Source organism: Thunnus thynnus, chromosome 11 (genome assembly GCF_963924715.1).
Source record: "Thunnus thynnus chromosome 11, fThuThy2.1, whole genome shotgun sequence".
NCBI lineage: Eukaryota > Metazoa > Chordata > Actinopteri > Scombriformes > Scombridae > Thunnus > Thunnus thynnus.
This window is the reverse complement of record NC_089527.1, coordinates 19,894,093-19,914,346: the sequence shown is the minus strand read 5'-3', so window position 1 is coordinate 19,914,346 and position 20,254 is coordinate 19,894,093. Positions and strand designations below refer to the sequence as shown.

General features: G+C 40.2%; 1 protein-coding gene across 3 annotated transcripts in view; it reads right to left on the bottom strand.

Moving 5' to 3' along the window:
• uggt2 (UDP-glucose glycoprotein glucosyltransferase 2) overlaps nucleotides 1-20,254 on the bottom strand; it is a 46,601-nt gene that overhangs the window by 1,997 nt on the left and 24,350 nt on the right. The window contains exons 22-39 of one of the 3 annotated variants that reach the window (XM_067603649.1): nucleotides 18,777-18,983; nucleotides 15,366-15,497; nucleotides 14,606-14,736; nucleotides 14,132-14,227; nucleotides 13,811-13,913; nucleotides 12,863-12,942; nucleotides 10,762-10,951; nucleotides 10,468-10,626; nucleotides 10,193-10,278; nucleotides 7,831-7,915; nucleotides 7,539-7,621; nucleotides 7,313-7,393; nucleotides 3,327-3,431; nucleotides 3,124-3,208; nucleotides 2,175-2,357; nucleotides 1,846-2,006; nucleotides 269-383; nucleotides 42-158 (exon numbers count right to left, since the gene is read on the bottom strand). In XM_067603649.1, coding sequence (XP_067459750.1) covers nucleotides 42-158; nucleotides 269-383; nucleotides 1,846-2,006; nucleotides 2,175-2,357; nucleotides 3,124-3,208; nucleotides 3,327-3,431; nucleotides 7,313-7,393; nucleotides 7,539-7,621; nucleotides 7,831-7,915; nucleotides 10,193-10,278; nucleotides 10,468-10,626; nucleotides 10,762-10,951; nucleotides 12,863-12,942; nucleotides 13,811-13,913; nucleotides 14,132-14,227; nucleotides 14,606-14,736; nucleotides 15,366-15,497; nucleotides 18,777-18,983 — 2,199 coding nt within the window. Of the gene's footprint in view, nucleotides 1-41; nucleotides 159-268; nucleotides 384-1,845; nucleotides 2,007-2,174; nucleotides 2,358-3,123; nucleotides 3,209-3,326; nucleotides 3,432-7,312; nucleotides 7,394-7,538; nucleotides 7,622-7,830; nucleotides 7,916-10,192; nucleotides 10,279-10,467; nucleotides 10,627-10,761; nucleotides 10,952-12,862; nucleotides 12,943-13,810; nucleotides 13,914-14,131; nucleotides 14,228-14,605; nucleotides 14,737-15,365; nucleotides 15,498-18,776; nucleotides 18,984-20,254 lie in introns of those variants that run through there. The other 2 variants (XM_067603651.1, XR_010930619.1) reach the window with 2 other exon arrangements.

Genomic DNA, 20,254 nt, shown 5'->3' with positions numbered 1-20,254 from the left:
AATTAGTCTTCCACATTAGATCTAATCGTTCTGAGACTCACCAGATCAATAGTCTTAGCTGTGAGTTTGGAGGTGTCGTCACACCACGTCTCACACCACAGCCATTCTTGAGGAAGAGACTTGATGGCCACCTGGTGGATCATGTTGTTAGGAAGGTCCTAAAAATATCCAAAAAAAAAAACAATGATGAATTATAAATACAATATATAGCAGGCACTAACATAATGGACTCTGCATCATGTAAACAATCATGTTATCTTTGAGTTACCTGGTCCAGGTTAGACAGACTGTTGGGGTCTTGGCTCAAGGCTTGGTACTGGCCTCGTAATCTGTCCCCAGCTGCGATCTTACGGAACTTCTTTAAATCGACTACATACAGAGCGCTGGTTAAAAATATGGAAGGAGAGAGAAGACATAGAAATCAGGTGTGAGAAATCATTTCCTGAAAGGGAGGCCCCATAAGAATGACTTCATAACAATAAAAATAATGACTCCATAAAGATAAACATCCAGCACATTCCGATCATTTTACCTAATATGGTATATTAATAAACCCAAAGGTGTTGCACGTGTAGTTTCACTTATTACTTATTACATTTAACTCTGCCAGGGGATATTCACTGCCTTATGTTTTCTGTGGGCCCACTGATGTGGATCATCTCTCATCTCTCCCTTGCTTTTGTCCTGCCCCACAGAGCTAAGCAGCATACTGGCATCAAATCAAATCACTGTGCTTTTCCGACTTTCCTTTTTTCCTCCCCGTCGGCCAGTGTTTAGTGGAAAGCTCTGCTCTCTCTGTTCAGCCATTGGGCTGCCACATGATTAGCCTTTACTCTGACAGAGGCTGCACTCAACTCAGTGCCACAACTTTTATTTAATACCTAATACTTAATTTAATATGCTCCATGGCTATATATATCAGATATTTAAATATGGCTGCAGGAATTGCAGCTATAATTGGTGGGGTCCAATCACCATGGAAACTGGATGAACACAGCATTGTGGTGTTACAAAAGTTTTTTTTCCCCCCAGAATATTTAAAATGTTGGATAATCCCACATGGCAGAGCATGAAAATACATCTGACGGTGTTACTACATTTGAGTTTGTGCTAAGGAGGAATTTTTCCTTCTGTGACAAATCAAAAAATGTGAGTAGTCGTTCTTACAGAGTCACTTGCAGGCTGATCAATACATTTCTATTGTACCAGCAGAATGAAATATTAAAACTATCTGAAAGGTCTCTGAGATCCAGACTTTATGATATTTAGAGAAGACAAAAATAAAAAATGACGGCGAGGGTTCCAGTACTTTGTCCAAACACCTTTAAATACAAGGACACAAAAATACCTCTTCACTCTGTTATATGTGGGACTTTGGAAGAACTTAAAACACTCTTGCAGAATTATGAATAATTCCTCCAGATGGTTTATCAAATCCAAGACAAAATGTACTGACAACATAAAAAGATGTTATTTTCGTTTTTAAGATACATTGTATTTTGCAGTGTGGACTATTTTAGACTTTTCACAGCTCCCTTCATTCTGCTTTGCAAAGTAAATAAAAAAGTGATGAATGTCCCAGATTGAATAAACTGTATGAATAGCCTAGAAGGAAATCAGTGGCTACAGAGGCAGAATGTTCTGAATGCTAATATCTGCCACCTTGGGAGAAGAGGTTTCCTTCATTTTCCCTTAAATGACACAACAGTGAAAGGTAGAAGGAAGTCATGATAGTGTTATTGTAGATTTTTAAATGTAAAAAAAAAAGTGTATGTGGTTCAACAGGTAAAATATCAGAGTTTGTTGCTGCTATAATCAATTTCACAGTGTTTAATCAAAGTATACCTGATGTGGTATTTCCTGTGTCCTAGATGTGACGCCCAGTAGCCGGTTTTCCAGAAGCGATAGCCTTCCATCTCTCTGCGACTATCACAAAACGGTGTGTAGCCATAAGGAGCTCCCTCCAGGTCTAAATCCCTCAACTCTTTCAGATCGGCCCGAACTATCTGAGAGAGAGAACGAGGACGTTGGTTTGTACAATAGAGAAGACTGACGACATTAGAGTCGTGTTAAAAATCTCATCCAATCTTCACACTAGTGCTGAGACTCATACAGAAAAGTCTTTCCCTTTCAGTCTCACATTTACACGTACATCGGTCTGATTTGATCCTTACCTGGTCGGCGTCCACGAAGATGATCTTGTCCACAGCTAAGGGGAACAGAACATCCAGGAAGAGGATCTTGTATCCCCAGATAATGCGCTGCTTCTCGGTCTGCTGGTGGAGCCAACGGGGCCACTTGTACTGCACTAATTCATACTGAAAGCCATACGACTCTGCCATGTGAGGAATGGTTTCCTAACCAAAACATCAAAAAAGAAAAGACAGATTAGGGGCAACAGAGTACTAAACTGTGGGATATTTGCAGTGGTCATAGGTAAAAGGTTTCATTACAGACAATTTTGAGTAGCTGTTGACGCAACTACAGTATGACACTAACAAAATTAGTGAGGTTTATTTGGATTCCACTATTTGTTTTCTGAAAAACTCAACCATGGAAGTCAATTCCATAAAGTGAAAGATAAAATATTGATCATTTGCCCAGTAGAAAGCAGATGACGCTGGTTAGTTTGTGAGAGCCAGCCACTGATAGGCTGCTATGTAACAAGTATAAGAAGACAGCTAAGGCAGAGTGATTCTTATAGAGATGCAGTAGGATTGATGTACTAGGAGATATTATGAAAATGCCAAATCATAATGCAAGGCTGGACCTAACAGTGTATTTTATTTAAGACATTTGGACAAACTATATACATACATCTTTATCCACTAAAGACGTCCAAGTCTGTCTCAAAACAACACTCACATGCCCATAAGTACATTGAAACAGTTTTTGCTTGCTGTAATTATTCCTCCTTTTTATACTGTCAATAAAAAAACTCCTTCCTAACATGCTTCCAATGGAGAAGATGGGCGATAAAATCCACAGTTTGAAGTTAATATGAGGCTTAGTAGACTGAAAAGAAATCTCTGAAAGGGTTTCTCTTAAGAACAGGGATCGAGTAATTGTGAGCAGGCAGGAAAAACTGAATATTTGTATAGAACCACGAAATGAAGAAGCTACCTTGAATGACGGAGAGAGATAATTCTTGAGAAACCAGAACTTAACAGGAGTTTTGGTATGTCGAAGGACGGACAACATCATTATTCTGAAATAGGGACAGAGAGAGTAAAGGGTGAGTCACAAGGTCAGGGTTATGAGGGATGTAATGTTTAGAGGCTGGAGAATAAGTATGTATGTTTATCTGTTAACGGAAAGTGATTTACCTCAGAAAGCGCTCATATAGATGACCTGAGGCCACAGAAAATATGTTCAGAACATCCTCTTTCTTCTTCTCTCCATCATCCTTCTTGGAGCCTCCACCTGTGATGCTGTGATTGAAATGATAACACAGATTAATGCATGTTTTTCATGCGGTGACTGTAAATCACGACTAAGCCTTTCAAACTTTCCAACAAACCATGCAATATTGTGCAGCAAACTGAGGCGTTGTTTTAAATGTAATAAAGGCAATGACTCCTGTACAGAGCTGTGATAATCAACTCATTAGATCAGACACAGTGAAGGCAGCTTTAACACTGAAACAGATTATTAATGCAACAGATTATTAATGAAACGCACTGCAGTATGCTTTCAGTCCCACATAGCTAATAGGACTCATTTGCATCAAAAGATTTAACAGCTCTCCACAGGTACCCTGCTAAGTTTGCACTGAGAGAACATGACATGGGATTTAAATTTCTGCTAACAGTGGGGATGAAATGAATCAATTAAAGTGATAAAAATAGCACAGAACATGAGCGCACGGAGCACTGTTGAGCTGGTCAAAACAGATGAGAGGCAGACGACGCAAAATGTTGCCAGTTGTGGAGACTCTCCTCTTACTGTGGTGCACGCAGAGCCACTTAAACACCAAACTAGCAAGCAAAAAAAAAAAAGACTCGCTGTGCCTTAGAGGGAAAAAAAGCTGCACTTTACACAAAAATAGTGCTCATCAGGTTAGCCCATTATCTCAGTTAAATTAAGTATCACTAACTATTTGACTTATGTTTTGAAAATGTAGGTTAACAACTAGTTGACTAAAATGTTTTTTAATGTTGAAATATCAATGCAAATGACAGAAAAAGCCAAAGGACACTCTCAACACTTGTGAACGCTTCGACAAACCCTAACCGTTGTTAAAGAGCAGTGGCTCATGATGCAAGGCACATTTAGCAGACAGAAATCAGGATTTGTGCTGGAGGGTAGATGTGTCTGCAGTCAAACTGTGTGTCCTTGTCTGTAACAGACTGCTGATGAGGGAAGGAGTGTCTCTCCCACACTCAATCACAACCACAGCCTCGGCCCCGAGGCTCCAGGAAGACACCAGTGAGTGAAAGGGAGGTGTGAAGGGAGGGGAGGGAGCATGCTGTTTGTCTCTTCATGCCCTCTAAAACTAACTCTCAGATACACATACAAGTACAGTATACAAGAGTCTGACTCAGTCGTATCCATATAACAGAAACTCAATGCCGGGCCAGGACGCTGCATGACTTTTTTTAAAATTTTTTTTAAAACATGTCATAGTCTGTCCTCTTGAAAACCTTCACTGCATTTCTCTTCTTGCACTCCACCGAATCTTTTTCCGAAATCCAAGTGTTGCTCTCTCTAGATGGCTAGCAGATGGCTTCTGGGGGAGTCACCACACATCTGTGGGGTGCTGGGGATACTGACTGTCTGCCATGACTAAGCCAGCCATTATGAAGGGCCTCCAGCACTACAGTGGGGCCCCCCAGATAAGCAGCTTTAGCGGGTCAGGTGAGAGCCCGTTTGGCTGACTCACTCGAGATAAACTGGACCTCTGGAAGGATCCACAGAGCTCTGGTTAAATCCTGAGCGGTGGACAGCACTAATCGGACAAAACTCTAGTTGTGTTGTTAGTCGTTGGGAAGCAGAAATAACCTAGAGTTTTTTAAAATTCAGCACTTGGACAAGAAAGATGCGCATGTATTTTGTACACTTAGCAGAAAATGTTGTGCTAATCTATCAAGTAGACGTTCACTCTAACCTTATCCCAGATCTCAGGCAGTAAACACATAACATATACATGGTACAGAGACTCAAGGGTGTTGAAGAAAAACCTGAAATCTGGATCCAACTGGGGAAAATATTAATGGCCAATGTAACTATTTCCTAAAGGTCCTGGGACCACTTGCAGTGAAGAGGATTTTACAGCACCCTCCACTTCAAATCTGAATAACTCCCTCAGGTAATACAGCCTCTGATGCTCTCTCACACCCTGTGGTGTCCTGATGTTAAGACTTTTAAGAGCAGCATTAAGGACATTAAACCCTCAAAGGAGAGAACAGAAAAGACGTATATTTTCATTCAGGCTCATTATTGCTCTATAGAGATAAAGCTTCCTGTAAAGATGGGACAATTTGTAACATATCTGTCACTTAAGACTTTGCAGATGTTTGCTGATGCATGAATCTGCCTCTAATTCTTTAGAGGTGTTGGATCAATAAACGGCCTTCAGTCCCGCCTTTTACAATAAATCCCTCAAAGCACTCTGAGTTTACAAATGAAGTAATGGGTATAAAGACTTAAAATTTTATGTGAGACAACTAGTCAAGGTCTACACAGTCAGTGCCTTTGCTGAAATAATCAGAATCTTTGATTTTCGTGAAATGTGTGCTATTATGTGTGCAGTTGTTTCAAATGTTTGTGAGGTCTGTGTAAAGCTTTCTGTTCTATCAATGAGAAAACAGATATTTTTTTTGTGAGGGCTTAACTGCCAAACAAGCAAATGTTTCTTTCAACATTTTGTATCATCCGTTACTCAAACTTGTTGAACCGTTTTGGTGGTTTTCAATAGTGTTTTCTTTTTGTCCGTCTTTTAATTAGTCACCCTTTCTAACCAGCTGCCTGCACTGGATGAGGAAGGGGACTGAGTGGGATGCTATGGTAAGACTCTTCAAAACACCTTTATTTACTTATTTATTTTATTGGACCAGTTGGACATAGAATATTTAAGGCCTTTTTGCTCAACATGATGAGTGGCTTCTAAGTGTTTTATCTCCCAAGAAATGTTTTAAGATTTATGTGGCCTTGTTTTGAAAAGAGGGTATGCTGGAATCATGCCAAAAGGAAGTACTCTCCTCTCCAAATGTGGCCATATTTAAGCTGATATTAGATTCATTCATCACAGGCAGTAATGGGTCAATTATGTCTCTTAAAACAATCTTATGTAACCTTTTGTTCCAAGTATTTTTATTAATTAAATGTCATTGAACGGGAAATAATCTTCAATTATAAATCCATTCATCATTACGTCTGGATCATTTAAGCAGCAGGCTAATCAGGTTAGCCCAAATCTCCTTCTCCCCAACTACATCTCCCAACTCCTCAAGAAAAGACATTCCCTGGCCGGGAGGGATTTGTTATGCCTTCAGTGTGTTCTCAGTCTGCCCTGGGGCCTCCTTCTAGTTGGACAAGCCTAGAATACCTCTACAGGAAGTATCCAGGAAGCATCCTAATCAGACACCCCCTATTCACCTGAGTTAGCCCCTTTCACCATGAAGGAGCAGTCTGTGTACTCCAAGCTCCTCGACCCATCCCTGAGCATGCTTGATCTATTGCTGAGAATACAGACACAGCTTTTACCAAAGATGCTAAGACCCCCACCATCAACTGCCACCTGATTTGCAGCACACCAGACCCCTACTAGAGAGCACAGTTCTTGAGTTTTATACATCAATGTTACACTTTTAACAGTCTAGTATGGCTGTATGTACTTAAGTGTGTATAGCACTGTTTGTTTGTGTGCATAGTTTATGCACGTAACATATGCATGGACACATAGAGTACATTTATATAGGATTTATGTATGAGAGGTGTTTGCACTACCAGTGGTGTTGTTGATATTCTAAGAATATGAATAAATAAATATATAAATGAAAATGTGAACATGTAAATATCACATTTAACACAGCTTTACAGTATTACAATATCCTGTACAAAATGTAAAAAAAATCATTACCAAATGTAGGAAATTATAAGAGCAACTGAAAGCAACTAATAAACACTGCATGCTAATGAGTTATGACAAATAAGTTTAAAGTGTTAAATGGGTTGCAGCAACACTGCCTACCTTTTCTCAAAAGTGCTCCAAACACTTCACACAGCAAGCATTAAGTGAGGAGACAGGATCACACAGTTAAGAAGTGTTGGGGGGGGGGGGAGGAACACACAAATGCACACACACACATACCTACAGAAGCACATATTTTTTGCAAGACTAGATCTTACAGCATAATATTGCAGTCTGTATCCAGGGGAGGAATAAGATCTCCTGAAACCACAATGTATAATTGACAACAGAAGGCACATCAGCACACCCACCAATCAATTAACTCACAGTTGTTACTGTGAGTCAGCTGGGGGATGGTATAAAACCAACTAAAAATTTTAGGTGTATGTAAGAATAGATTACTCACCTTGCTATGGAGTCCCACAAGCCTTTGCTTTCACTGGTTTCGCTTAAAAGATCTTCGTTGATCTTCTCTGCCTTTTTCTGCACCTATAATGAGAAAGTAGACACAAACAATATTTTCTGACAGGCTTTTTTATCATGGACTATGTAAAATCCCTCCAAAATCCTTAATTTTTGATTTGTGAATGCTGTTCACATCATAGGAAAACTACTATATAGCATTTTACTGTAGGTTGAATAATGTCCAGTGCTGTAAAGAATTCTAACGCACTGTCAACACGTATAAACATACTCACCCTGACTTTGATGATCTTACTGTGAAAGCTGTTAAGCACAACTACGACATCACCAGCATCTGCAGGGGAATCGGTTCCATCATGCCTGAAAAAGTGAATGAAGAGTGAGAATGTAATTACGATCACTGAGAGTGAAAATAAATGATTATTAAACCTGGACAATGGATCTGCTGCTAGTTAGTCTTCAGGTAAAGGTAAAAATAATCAACAGTCAAAATGAAATGACATCTTCTCTTTGACACAAAAACCTAAAATAACAGTTTTATAAATACATATTGCTCTTCAATGAAGTAAAAGAAATAAACAAGCAATAAATACTGGAAACATGCAGGCCTGTTTTCACCAAGCCTAAAAAATGCCCCCAAATAAATAATGTGGAACAAAACTGACCCATGGTTGAACCTAAGTGCTGATTTATAATTTATATGATACAGCTGACCAATTATTTCAGCTATAGTCAAGCTGATCACGACAGTCTAATCATTTTATTGCTGCAAGTAGCTACAGTATATTATCACTTGCTAAGTATATACAATACAAAAGTACTTATAGAACTACTCAACCAGTGTCTTAGATTTATGTTTTAACAGTGCGCTTGAGCCTATTTAAAACTGAAATTAAAAAGTGAAATTATTTTTTTGTGTGTCGATGACTGAAGTTGGTTCATGTGTTTTAGCAGCAACAACATAAGAAAAAAAAATATATACGACGTAGTCTGCTTTTAAGAAGGAGACAACAGCAGCTAATGGACGGATCACTGACAGACGTTTGCACACTTAAAAGTGGATACTGGGACAGCTGCCAGGGTCACACTCTTGACCATATTCATTACCCTAAGAATCACCTTACCATTATTTCATCCGTCACTACTTCCCAGCCATGCTGTATATACTGGTGGATTTAATGAGAAAGTCTGTGCAATATTGATTGCGTAACACTGGCCTTTCACTGTAATTGTTTTAGGACTGATTTGCCCGGTGGAGAATGTGTTTTGGCAGACAGGATCTGCAGGGTCTGGTGGTGAAACACCAGAGTGCAAAACTTTAGGCAGATATGAGCAATAGGCTATGATGCACAGCAAACCATTACGACCCCATTGCTTACTAAAGGCAAAAAACTAACCTTATCACTATGATAAATGCCCCCTCCTTATTGGGCACAAAGTACATTTTCCCCCTATACTCAAGTGCGGCTTGTGTTTTGCCCCCTCTGCTGTCACAGGTGCAACTCAGCCTTTAGGGTTTGTGTTAGAAAGCACCAGAGATCAATCTCTATCCCTGCTCTGAGGAGAGGAGAGCTGGCCATCTCATTCATCGCTGTCAGGGCGAGGCGCAGCGGCAGTACAGGGTGCAGCAGGAAAACGCAGGCTTTGGGACCGGAGTTGCACAGACACTCCCACTAGACTCTGATCGGCCACCTAACCAGAGCAGAGTGCCGCTAACCACAAGAATAATGACACTGCCAAGGTGAAAAATGACATCACCTCTTATCTTCACCTGGAGGATTGGGGAATAAATCTTGGGTTGTCTGATATGATTCCAGAGGAACCGAGGGCTGTATGTGTCCTAAATCTTATGTGAGGATGGCCAGAGAGGAAAGTATCTGTGATTGTAGGGACATCTAGAATGGTGCACTACGGCTGCCTGTGAAGACTCACATACATGAGTGGGATTTAAACCATTATCGCCTTGACAGTGAGGGATTACGGTTCTTTGTTATGTTACAAAGAAATGACAAGATGTGCATGAGATCCTTTGAAAAATAAGAATTCTTAAGATGAAAGTACAAGAGTACATTTTAAATGTCTAATTAAAGTGAAAGAACAGGCTACAAGCCACAGAATTTTGTAGAAAATGTATCAAACCAACCAAAGCACAATACCGTTTCTATTTGTCCGGGGAAATTAGACAACGCCAACGCACTCTGTCTAGTATATGCAGCCTTTGACACCTACGCTGTCCTAACTAAACACATTCTGCTGCTGATATACTGCAGTCTGATGCGGATGGCATGGCAGGTGACCAGCTGAATCATACCTCCACTCTGTCTTCTCTTTAATAGCACCCCTTTCCTCCTACCTGTCTCTCTCCCCTCTGTGCAGAGCACAACTCCCTGCACTCATCAAAACCTTGAGCTGCTACAGTGTCAGCAGCTCTCCATGTTACCATAGTGATGGGTTTCATAGCTACCGGTATGAAATGGAGAGGTAGCTGAAAACAACCTTGATGCTGAGCTACTGATGAAGCCGACTAATTAGCATTACCTAACTTTAAAAAAATGTTATTAATTAATATCTGTAAGGGATAAGATGGGAAAGACTTCAAATGGCGAAAACAGTCTGTAGATAATGATGAATACTCACGTGAGGATCTGATAGATATCCTCTGATCTTCCTTTACGTAATCTCAGGGTCCAGGCACCGGGGTTGGCTTTCAGCTGGAAATATCCCTGTTGTGGTTAACACAATACAAGTCTGAGTTATGTACTGTAAGAATACAATTCACTCTCATTTCCTCAATCCTGACACCAAACAGTTTCTGTTCCAAACTTAAAACTGTGGTCATTGACCGTAATATCCTATTCATAACAAGAAAACTGTCTTGGTAACTCTAGTATGGAGTTGAGAGAGATGCTGACCAGGTTAGCCATGACAATAGTGTCATACATGAGCGGGTCCTGACTCATGCCAAGGGTAAACTGCAGTCCACGGGGAGGCTGGCCGGTTGACAGGTCAAAGCAGTGGCCCTCCAACAAGAGGTGCTCCAGCTCATACTCAGCTGCCACAACTCCGCTCACCTGGAGTGAAATCATAAATTACAGAGCACAAAAACAAATAAAAGGTATGATTAATAAAAAGCACCTCCGTCCTACTTAAGGGGTGAGGATAATAAGATAATAAGATTAGGAAATAATGACTAAGGAGCAGGATACCTCCTGCAGGTGGATGTTATCTAAGTCATGTGGGCTGCGCACAGCCTGCACCATCCAGCTCTCTGGTGTGATCATATTAAGAGTGAGAAGTGGAGATTCAGGGAGCTCCATGAAGCGAGCAACTGGTCCTGGAGACACTGTGTCGTTGGCCAAGAAAGTCACGTCTGACTCCAAGACAAAGCGGTAAAAGCTGCACAGACAGGCAAACAGAGACAGAATTTAAGTGCTTGTCATCAACATCAAATCATCATAAAATTTAACAGTGGTTGAAAATTGAAAGCCTTAAAATGGTGGATATTCTGCAGGACTTTTGCCACCAGACTGAGACTACAACAGTCCTATCCAACAACTGCATTCCTCTCTTCGACAAGCACCAAAATGATGACATGTTATGCAGCAGTCTCCTTTCTAGGACAGGAGAGATGGGCTCTGTTGTGACAGCTGGGTATATACAATCTCTTCAAAGTGAGGAATCTAATATTATTACTGCCTGTGTTCCTGCTCAACCAATACCAGAAATATGTGCAGTCTGCACTCAAGAAATATTCCTTTTCTCCATTATTACTCATAGCTGTCACAGGTGCTAGCTCCAGGCTAATCTTTATGCTAATTGCTTTTCTTCAGTACGCCCTCTGACATCAAGGAGTCATATTGAGCGTAGATAATGTGAGATGAGAAACATTACCGATGCTAATTCTTTTTATTTAGAAATGCCTTCTTACCCTCAAATGTGTGTTGTCACTTTTTTTTTTTTTTTTTCAAAGGGGGATTTCTCAAAAGTTAATTCCCGCTGCAGCATCCATGTGCTACCACAGCACAAGGAAGTGGTGAGGGAAAGGTTGTAGTCATGGAGGCAAAACCCAGCACACCAGAGGAAACACACTGTATTCATTTGATTGGTTGCAATTTGTGAGATGACCAATTCTCCATAAGAAGAAAAGTGATAGAAAGACGATGAGCGACCCTGTGGTCTCTGTTGTGGTCTTACCACTATGGGAAGTATAGCAGTGAATAAAATGAACCCACTGATGCAGAACAAGATTCATATGTACCCGATGACAGCAGTATCTTCAGGGGCGTGTATAGGATTACCAAGTTTATAGCTCTACAAGCAACATGAAGCAAGAATGTTGTAACTTTGTGGTTACAAAACTAATCTACAATTCTAAACTAAACATCATCACTTCATGAGTGACATAAGTTTGTTTTTTTCATTTAAAAAGGTTTTTATAGTTTCATAGGACTATTGATTAACAACAATTACTGAACAAATATTATCTGGCTTTTAAAAGCCTGTACTCCGCACAGGAACACACATTTTTAGTGGTTGAATGTGAGAAAAGTGCTTTAAGAAAGCAGCCAGCGATGCAAAGCCTTTCCTTTACAAAGGCTGGTGACATGAAATGTTTCTGCATTGTGATTTTTTGCACCACTGGATCATTTCTGTAGCAGCTTGATTGCAGACATCCAGCTTATTTATCTCTCATGTGAAGATATCATGTAGCCATTTGTGTCAGTTACAGGCAATCGTCACTCAGGGGGACAGAAAGTATGATGGGGGTGGCTTGTAAGTGAATTGTGGGGGAAGAGCTGTTTCTGTCAGCTCGATTCTGACTGGTCTCGTAAAGAGAGACCTCTAAAAGGTCATACTGTAAATTGTCTCCCCAAAGGGAGGGTAAATTTCTTGGAACATTTCTGCTATTTGGTACCGGAAAAAAAAGCAACATTTGAGCTATTCCAATAGATTACCACAACAAGACCTAACCCATTATGGAACAAGTAAAAAAGCAAACCACCCAAATTACATAATGACTCACATTCATCGTGGTCTGAAAATTAATGGACGATTTCAACCTATTATTTTTTTTTTCTGTTTGTTACTGCATGTCTTGAACCGCAGCAGTGCAAGCTGTAAGCAATTTGTTCAGAGATTCGAGAGGAGGCCCAGAGCAATAAGGCGGTGTTATTACGCAGATTGCATCTGTGCAGTATAATCTTACAAAGGGAAGGAGCGAGGCAGAGATGCTCAACCTACAATGGTCAGAGGATACACAAAAAAGCCAAACAGGAAAATTTAATTACTGTTGGAGCTAGAGCTTACCTCTTGAGGGGCATCTCAGATAACTTGGCCCTGCAATTCATAAACACCCGCAGTCTCACATTGACCACTTGACTGAGCACCTGCAGGAGTCACAGAAGAAAAGACCCAGTTAGAAATCAGGAGTAAGGTAGCGCCAGCCCAGCAGGGAGGCCACTAGCACAAGACACACATGTGAATGTTCCACTGCCCACTGATCTCATTGTACTGAATTTGACAAGGTTCTCAAATATAAAAGCACAGACATTATTCATGACATAACAGTGGTCAAGAAAACAATGAGCCAGTGGTCATGGGTGCAGTGAGCTGCCTTCATCACAACCAGCTGTGATGTTGATATGCTGGCATCATAATTTCTTCTGCATACTGCAGTACATCACTGAAAACCCACTGCAAACAACAGCTTCTGATCAGGTGGCTGTTTCGCTGGCTGTCTGAAAAGGAATGGTGAGTCATAATTTCATATTCACCCAAGTCATCAGCACAACAAGCCTCCAGCAAGATGCAGCAGACAGCTGGTGGGCCTCAGTGAAACTAAGCCCACTAAAGAAAATGTATCTAAATGACTTTATCTGGCCAAATGAGCATACTTGTTTTGGCTCACAAAGAAAGCATAAGCCATACTTAAACAACAAAATAGAGACCTTTGCTTTTTTTTTTTTTTTCGGATCAATTTTACTGACTCTACAAATGATTTTCAGGAAAGGAATGTACAGTATCTTCCAGAATAAACAATGTGCATAAAAAAGATTTTATCATGAAACACTGGATCATATTATCAATATGAGGATGGAAAAAACAACATTTCTATCTGAACTTTTGGACCTTGCAAAGCTTTGTGTTGTGTTTCTGTACCCTTCCTTTCAATAAAAGTGATTTTAGTGTGTCCTTGCTGTATTAGGAATCAATGGAGAAGAGAGGAGAGGAATACGAGAGAGGAATACAACTTACAATCAGCAGAGGGGACAACTTCTGCGCCTCCCTAGTGAGGGGATCAACGATGGCCACCACATCATAGAACACTTCGTTCTCACGCGGGGAGAGATGGAGTATACTGAAGAGGAGAACAGCACACCAAAGCGGATTCAGCAACACAAGGTTATACAACCCTTATTCAGCAGAACTGCAAATCAAAAGATTCGCCTTTCTGCACTGCTTGAAATGATGGTGTAGCAATTTTCAGATCCATTATAACAAAAGGAGTGCGACCGCTTCCCTGTGAGACTGCAGAGGCAACACTAGGACAGTAAACAGAGAAAAACCGTTTCCCACCTGTGGTTATCTTTGATAAAATGGACATCCCTCCTGACCTCTCCTTTGGGGGCTGCAGTTAGGAGGGCATCAACTTTCATGACTAAGTCACTGGCGCTGCGGACGGAAAACAGGTGTAGCAGGGTCAGTCCATCATTTATTAATGATAGGTGTTAAGGGACATGTCAAAATGTGCTCATATAATGTGATCTCAAACTGTTAACAAGGTAGCCTCATAAATCAGTGAAGGTTACCTTCAAGATGAGAAAATTATATTTTCTTCACTACAGAAAACCTGGTTTTGATATAGCACACATGTTGGAAGAGTTTTTAATTACAAAAAGAACAAATAAATTCTTTTAGACAAATTCAAGACTAAAGCGACACATAAAGGAAGGAGTTCATGGATTAAATGTCCATCACAGGCAGTTACAGAGCAAAGAAAGAGACATTAAGTGTCAAATAACGAGGCCAAGAAAAATTACACCAACATACTGCTTTGGCTTCATCCCCATCTGTTTAACTTTGGCTTTGACTTTCTCTGCAGAACTGCTCAGTGTAATCTTCTCCAGCAAGTGGAAATCCTCCAGAGTGAATTCTTCCTGCTCCTCAAACGGACCAAGGATCTAACATGAAGAAAATAATGCAGTCAGAACACAACTTGTCCAATTCTTATCTCAGCATGTATTATTTACCACTTGCCAAGGGGGTGTTAAATATAATGTGATCGTAACACAGTGTTTTATCCACTTTAAGTCATGGCATTCAGTGATGCTGCCTGTGTTTTCCTCTTTTCTATTTTGGGAGTAGAGCCCTGCCACTGCAGCAGAGGAATGTAAAATGATATTAATTGTTACTGCCATCTCAGAGGCTGGCCTCTTCATCCGTGACTGTCAGCATCGCTGCTGCTGAGACATCAGTCATCAGCTCTGTACACACGCCGCTCACACACAGACACTCAAACAAATACACACGCAGAGTGCAATTTATGCCACCTGTGACCTTTGAGAAACAGACGTCATGCTGATTTGACAGCACTAAGGAAGCACTCTGAAAACACTAGAAGAAAAATACTCCAAAGAGGATCCTACTCCACTGTTCTGAACAACAGCAGCAACATTTAACCAATGCTTTACCTTTCTGACAACATAATGTTGTTTATCACAGTTTTTTTATGCAGAAATATAGGGATCATTTTGAAGACACCGTTAATGAGGATGCTGACTGAACTGTGTTGGAGCTGGACGCCACTTACCCGGCCGTTGCTGATCACTGCCCGCTGTCCAGGACTCAGTTTCAGCACATCTTGACAGAAGAGCCGATGAGAGCGGATGAAATCCACTTCCATTGTGTTGAACTTTTTTTCAAAGGCATCTTTGTCCATGCCCTAAAGCAGAATAACAAAAGTTTGTTTGTTTGATTGAACTGTTGACTTGTTATTTCTGAGAAAACTGTGATGTACTGTACAATCCAATGGACCAGCTCAAGGACCTTTTTCACTTTCCAGCTTGTCCAAAACAAAATCTGAGTGATGCATTGACTTGAGGAATGATGTATGTGAGGCAGGAATTACTTGGTTATTCGCAATATCATTGATGCATTGCATCGGCGTAATCACTGCAGTTTTTGAACATAAAATATTTCAGCCAGAGGACCAAGCTGTCAAGAAATACACATGTGTGAATATGAGATTAATCAATTTGTAATTAATATAACAAACTCCTAATTAAACCTCAGCCATTTTTGTCTATAACAAATTAGGTATGGGAGAGTGGAGGGTTTGTGGAATCAGGTTATTAGTTTCTCCAACATTCTCTCCTCAGGAGAACAGGTGAAATACCAATAATGTCAGCACAATCCAGTCAGCAAGTCTGTCTAGCAGCCAATAATAAACTCATATCCCTTGACTCTGGGTCTCAATTCACACAGCCACCTCCTACCCATCTTTCCGTTGTTATTTCCAGCCCATTCTCTCTCCATTGTTTAAGGTACATATAACTGAAGGACAGTTTGTTTTTGTTGGTCCCAAATGAAACCTGTGCTGTATGACTTCTTCCTAATGGGAGAGATGGGAGCTCTCCTGTAGTCTGATTTGTTGATTAGTGTCTGCGAGTTTATTTTGGTATGTGCAATGCTGTGTGGGTGGATGCTGCACACTACAGCATGGAGAACAGCATGTAGACTGTTTAAAGTAGCAGAGTGATGGTCAGGCTTGGCTGAACACATGTGGCTCACACAGGCATGAACGGTGAACAGGAGCTCAGTTATTCATCCGGTCCTGGAGGCCAGGTGTCCACTAGCATTTTATAGTTAAAGATTCAGCGTGTGGAGCCCGCCATGTGCTGGCCCCTGTGACAGATCAAGTGGAACTGACAGTGAGTAGGCTGCTTGCCTCGGCATCCACAGGCTGTGGAGCATCATGTGTGCTCTAAATGTATTCTGTTAGCTGATGTTCAGGAGAGGAATGAGAAGATGGGCTCATCAATCACTATTTTCCCCCACTGTGCACTTAAATCAAGGAAGCAGTGGCAGACAAATCTCTGCAAGTGGTTATATCCAATCTTTGTTTTCTTAGTTTTTGCCGTTATCCTCTTCAATTCTGCCTATAAATGTTATCAGTTATATCAGTATAGAGTAACATTCCTCCCAGTTCACAGAGATATATTTTGCAGAGATACATATTTCACTGATACAATCCCAAGGGCCCAACCAACAATTCAATAACCAGCCCAAAAACAACAACAACTCACTTACAACATAGTACACTGTGGACCTGTGTATCTTTTAGGGTTGGACGAAGGTTATTTAGTATGCTCTACTATGAGACGATATAAGGTATCAGTTGTCAACTGTTATGTGTAAATGGTTTATCAATTGAATTTTCAGAAAATGAACCATACCACCATTTATATTTCGCAATATAAAATAATATTTACCATGACAGAGGATTTTATCCATATCACCCACTAGGGATATGATAACACTAGTGTTGTGTATTCCCCCTGCAAATAGCGTTTTCCTCCTAAGTTATGGTTATGCGTAGCAGAGATTACCGGTTAAGTTTAAGGTAAGTTTGGTTTCAGGTTGAGGTAAGGGCAAACACATCGACAGATACACAGTCTTTGACACAACACCTATAAAAATTGACATTGCTGTAATTCAGAGCAGCACGTTGCAATGCTGTGAAATAATAAATCATTCTCAGGATAACAGTGCAGTTTGCAAGTCAGTCGCAGTCAGGTGGGAATGTGTGAGGAAACGGTCACCACACAAGCAGAGAAGAGCCGACGGCGCTGCCAGTCAAACAGCAGTTAGTTTGTTAATCATCAGCTGGACACATTTTACCCAATACAATCTGCACTGAGTTGATGTTAGTTAAATTCTAGTACAGATCAGCTGGACTCAGCTGACTACCATCAGTACAGCAGGTTTACATCCGTGACTCTGATCAGACAGTTATTTTAAAATCAGAGCCGTAGCTTTGTCTCTGCTCGCTCTTCCAAAAAATACCCTGCAATATCATGATATTATTTTAAGGCCATATTTCCCACCCTTAATATCTATAAATAACTATGACGGCATCTTACTGGTCAATTGATACATTTTGTGTCTATAAACTAACTAAGCTAAACTATACTTGTTCCTATGCTTCCTTATTTACTTTGCTGGCTGTGGGTCTTCTGCCGCTTTCCTGTCATGTCAGAAGAAACAGAAAAAGGGGATTTCACCACCTCAGCTCAAAGGCATTCATGTGTTTAACACAGTACATAATACATATTAATTGTTTAATCAGCCTAAACTGCTGGCATCAAAATAAATATTTGTTACTGCTTGCAATGACACACTTCAATGATTTGGGGCGTCTAATTCGCACATACTTGTAGTGATGAGCATGTAAACTGTTCTCTTCTATCAGTCAGGAGCCAATTTACAAATACAAGAAACCAAATATACTTGCTAATTAGGTCAAAAAAATGAAAATGACAATGTGAGTGTAACAATGATGACAGACCATCTTCATCAAAATCACTGTATGTCACTTAAATTTAGGGCTGCATATTGTTGACATTTTTTGATACTAGTGTCAACACAATACCTGAATTTTGATGCCAAAATTATACTTTTTTATAACAACAAAACCCCTTCTTTATTTAACAAAAGAAGCTTAAGTTCTTAAATGTTAAATGTTGTCTAAACCCAAACAGCCTCAGAAGAACTTTGCCTTAATGACACAGTCAACAACTGGCGAAAACAGGGACTATCTGACTTTGAAAAAAGGATTAGATTTTGAATCCGACCAGCCTTTGGTACTGTTTTTGATACTCTGTGCCATGGACACATTTCAGCTGGTACAAAAAAAGCACTCGGGTTTAATATCTAGTCTTACTTAAACTTGATGTAGCCTTTAGGGAAAAGAACATCAGTGCAGTTTTTTAAGTTTTACAGTAATCACTAAACACGACTTCATCTAGTCTCATATCACAATATCAACAGTAGTTTAACATATTGAGGACACACAGCTCTACTTTGATGTAATTGCAAAAACAGAAAATCTAAAAGGCTTCCATTTGCTTGATATGTGAAAGAAATGCAAATGAAATGTTTGGAATCTGATTATCTCTGAACTGCCAACAAACAGACTTGCATTCCCTAATCCCTCCTTTACCTGCATCAGTAAGTCCTTCATCTTGGTCCCCTGTTGGAGGAGCTGGCTGCTCTGCTCTTTCAGGAGTTTTTGCACAAACTCTGCTGCAGCCTTATTCTTCTGGGTGAGGAGAGAGGCCCAGATAGCCCTGTACAGCACAGTGTTATCTTCGCTGGGCTTTCCACTGGGGTTATCTATCACCCCCACACGCACTCCAGGGCTGGCCTTCTGCTTGCACACACACACACACACACACACACACACACACACACACACAAAAAAAAACACAGCAGTGATATAATTTACACAAATATCACACATTCTCATATATCCACAGACCGCAGGTGTCATTGAGGAAGCATGCTGGGAGGAGAGAGCGTTGATTGCTTAAGTGTAACAGCAAAGGTTTCTTCTATTCTGCCTATTCTACCAGTGAGGAAAATGTTTTCCTGACAAATAGAAAACACCTGGTCGCTGTATTACACCTAATTTATCTGTAGTGTATCATCAGAGAGTATTTCATTTTAGTGACATCTGCATCAATGATTCTTGTGAGAGCAGAGAGCAGATTCATTTTCAGAGTTTTTTTGTTTGTCTGTTTGTTTTTGGTCTTACGGGCCTGCTCTGAAACTTCGTATCCAAACCATCTCAATGTGTTTCATCTCTTCTACTGGTGTGTGAGGTAGATTCATTTTCACAGGCAGGCCAATGAAAAAACGTTGAAGTTAGTATTCCTTCTATGAGTCACCACGCGATCATATTAAGCTAGTGAAATACTGTCTATATCAAAAAATGTTGTCACTAATGTCTAAATGCTTGATTAATCTGACTACAATAATATCAATAGTTATGCTTCTAACACATAATAAACAACAGTACACATACTATTCAAACATAACATATACACAAAACTGAGTACACCCCTATAATATCAACATGACTAAAATGTTAAATGATTCAAAACTATATCATCTTACAGTAATTGTAGTATTTTTAGGGTGAGGTGCAGGGTATTTGATCTTATTTGTAATTAAAAACAGATAGACAAAATTGAAAATACAGGCTTCAAAGTGCAGCCTCAATGCAACAAAGCTGAGTACACCTGTGACCACTGAAATAAAAGTCAGTATACCTGTGTCTTTCAATTAAGACTGATTGCCTGAACAAGGTTATAAAAGAACCTGTGAACACCACAACTTTCTCAGTTTTGGCCTGAGTTGTGTCTAATGCAACATGGCGCCACATGGTAAGGAACTGCCTGAACAAATAAGAAACCAGATTGTGAGACTTCATAAAGATGGGAGATGGTACAAGATCATCAGTAGGCTACTGAACAAAAGTCAAAACACAGTTGCAGCAGTGGTTAGGAGGTACAGGAAGAACCATTGTATCAATAACAGTAGTCACAGTGGCCGTCCTCGAAAAATGACAATTCGATATTGACGCAACCTTGCATTGCAAAACAGACTGGCAAGTGCTTCTTATCGGCACAAGGATTA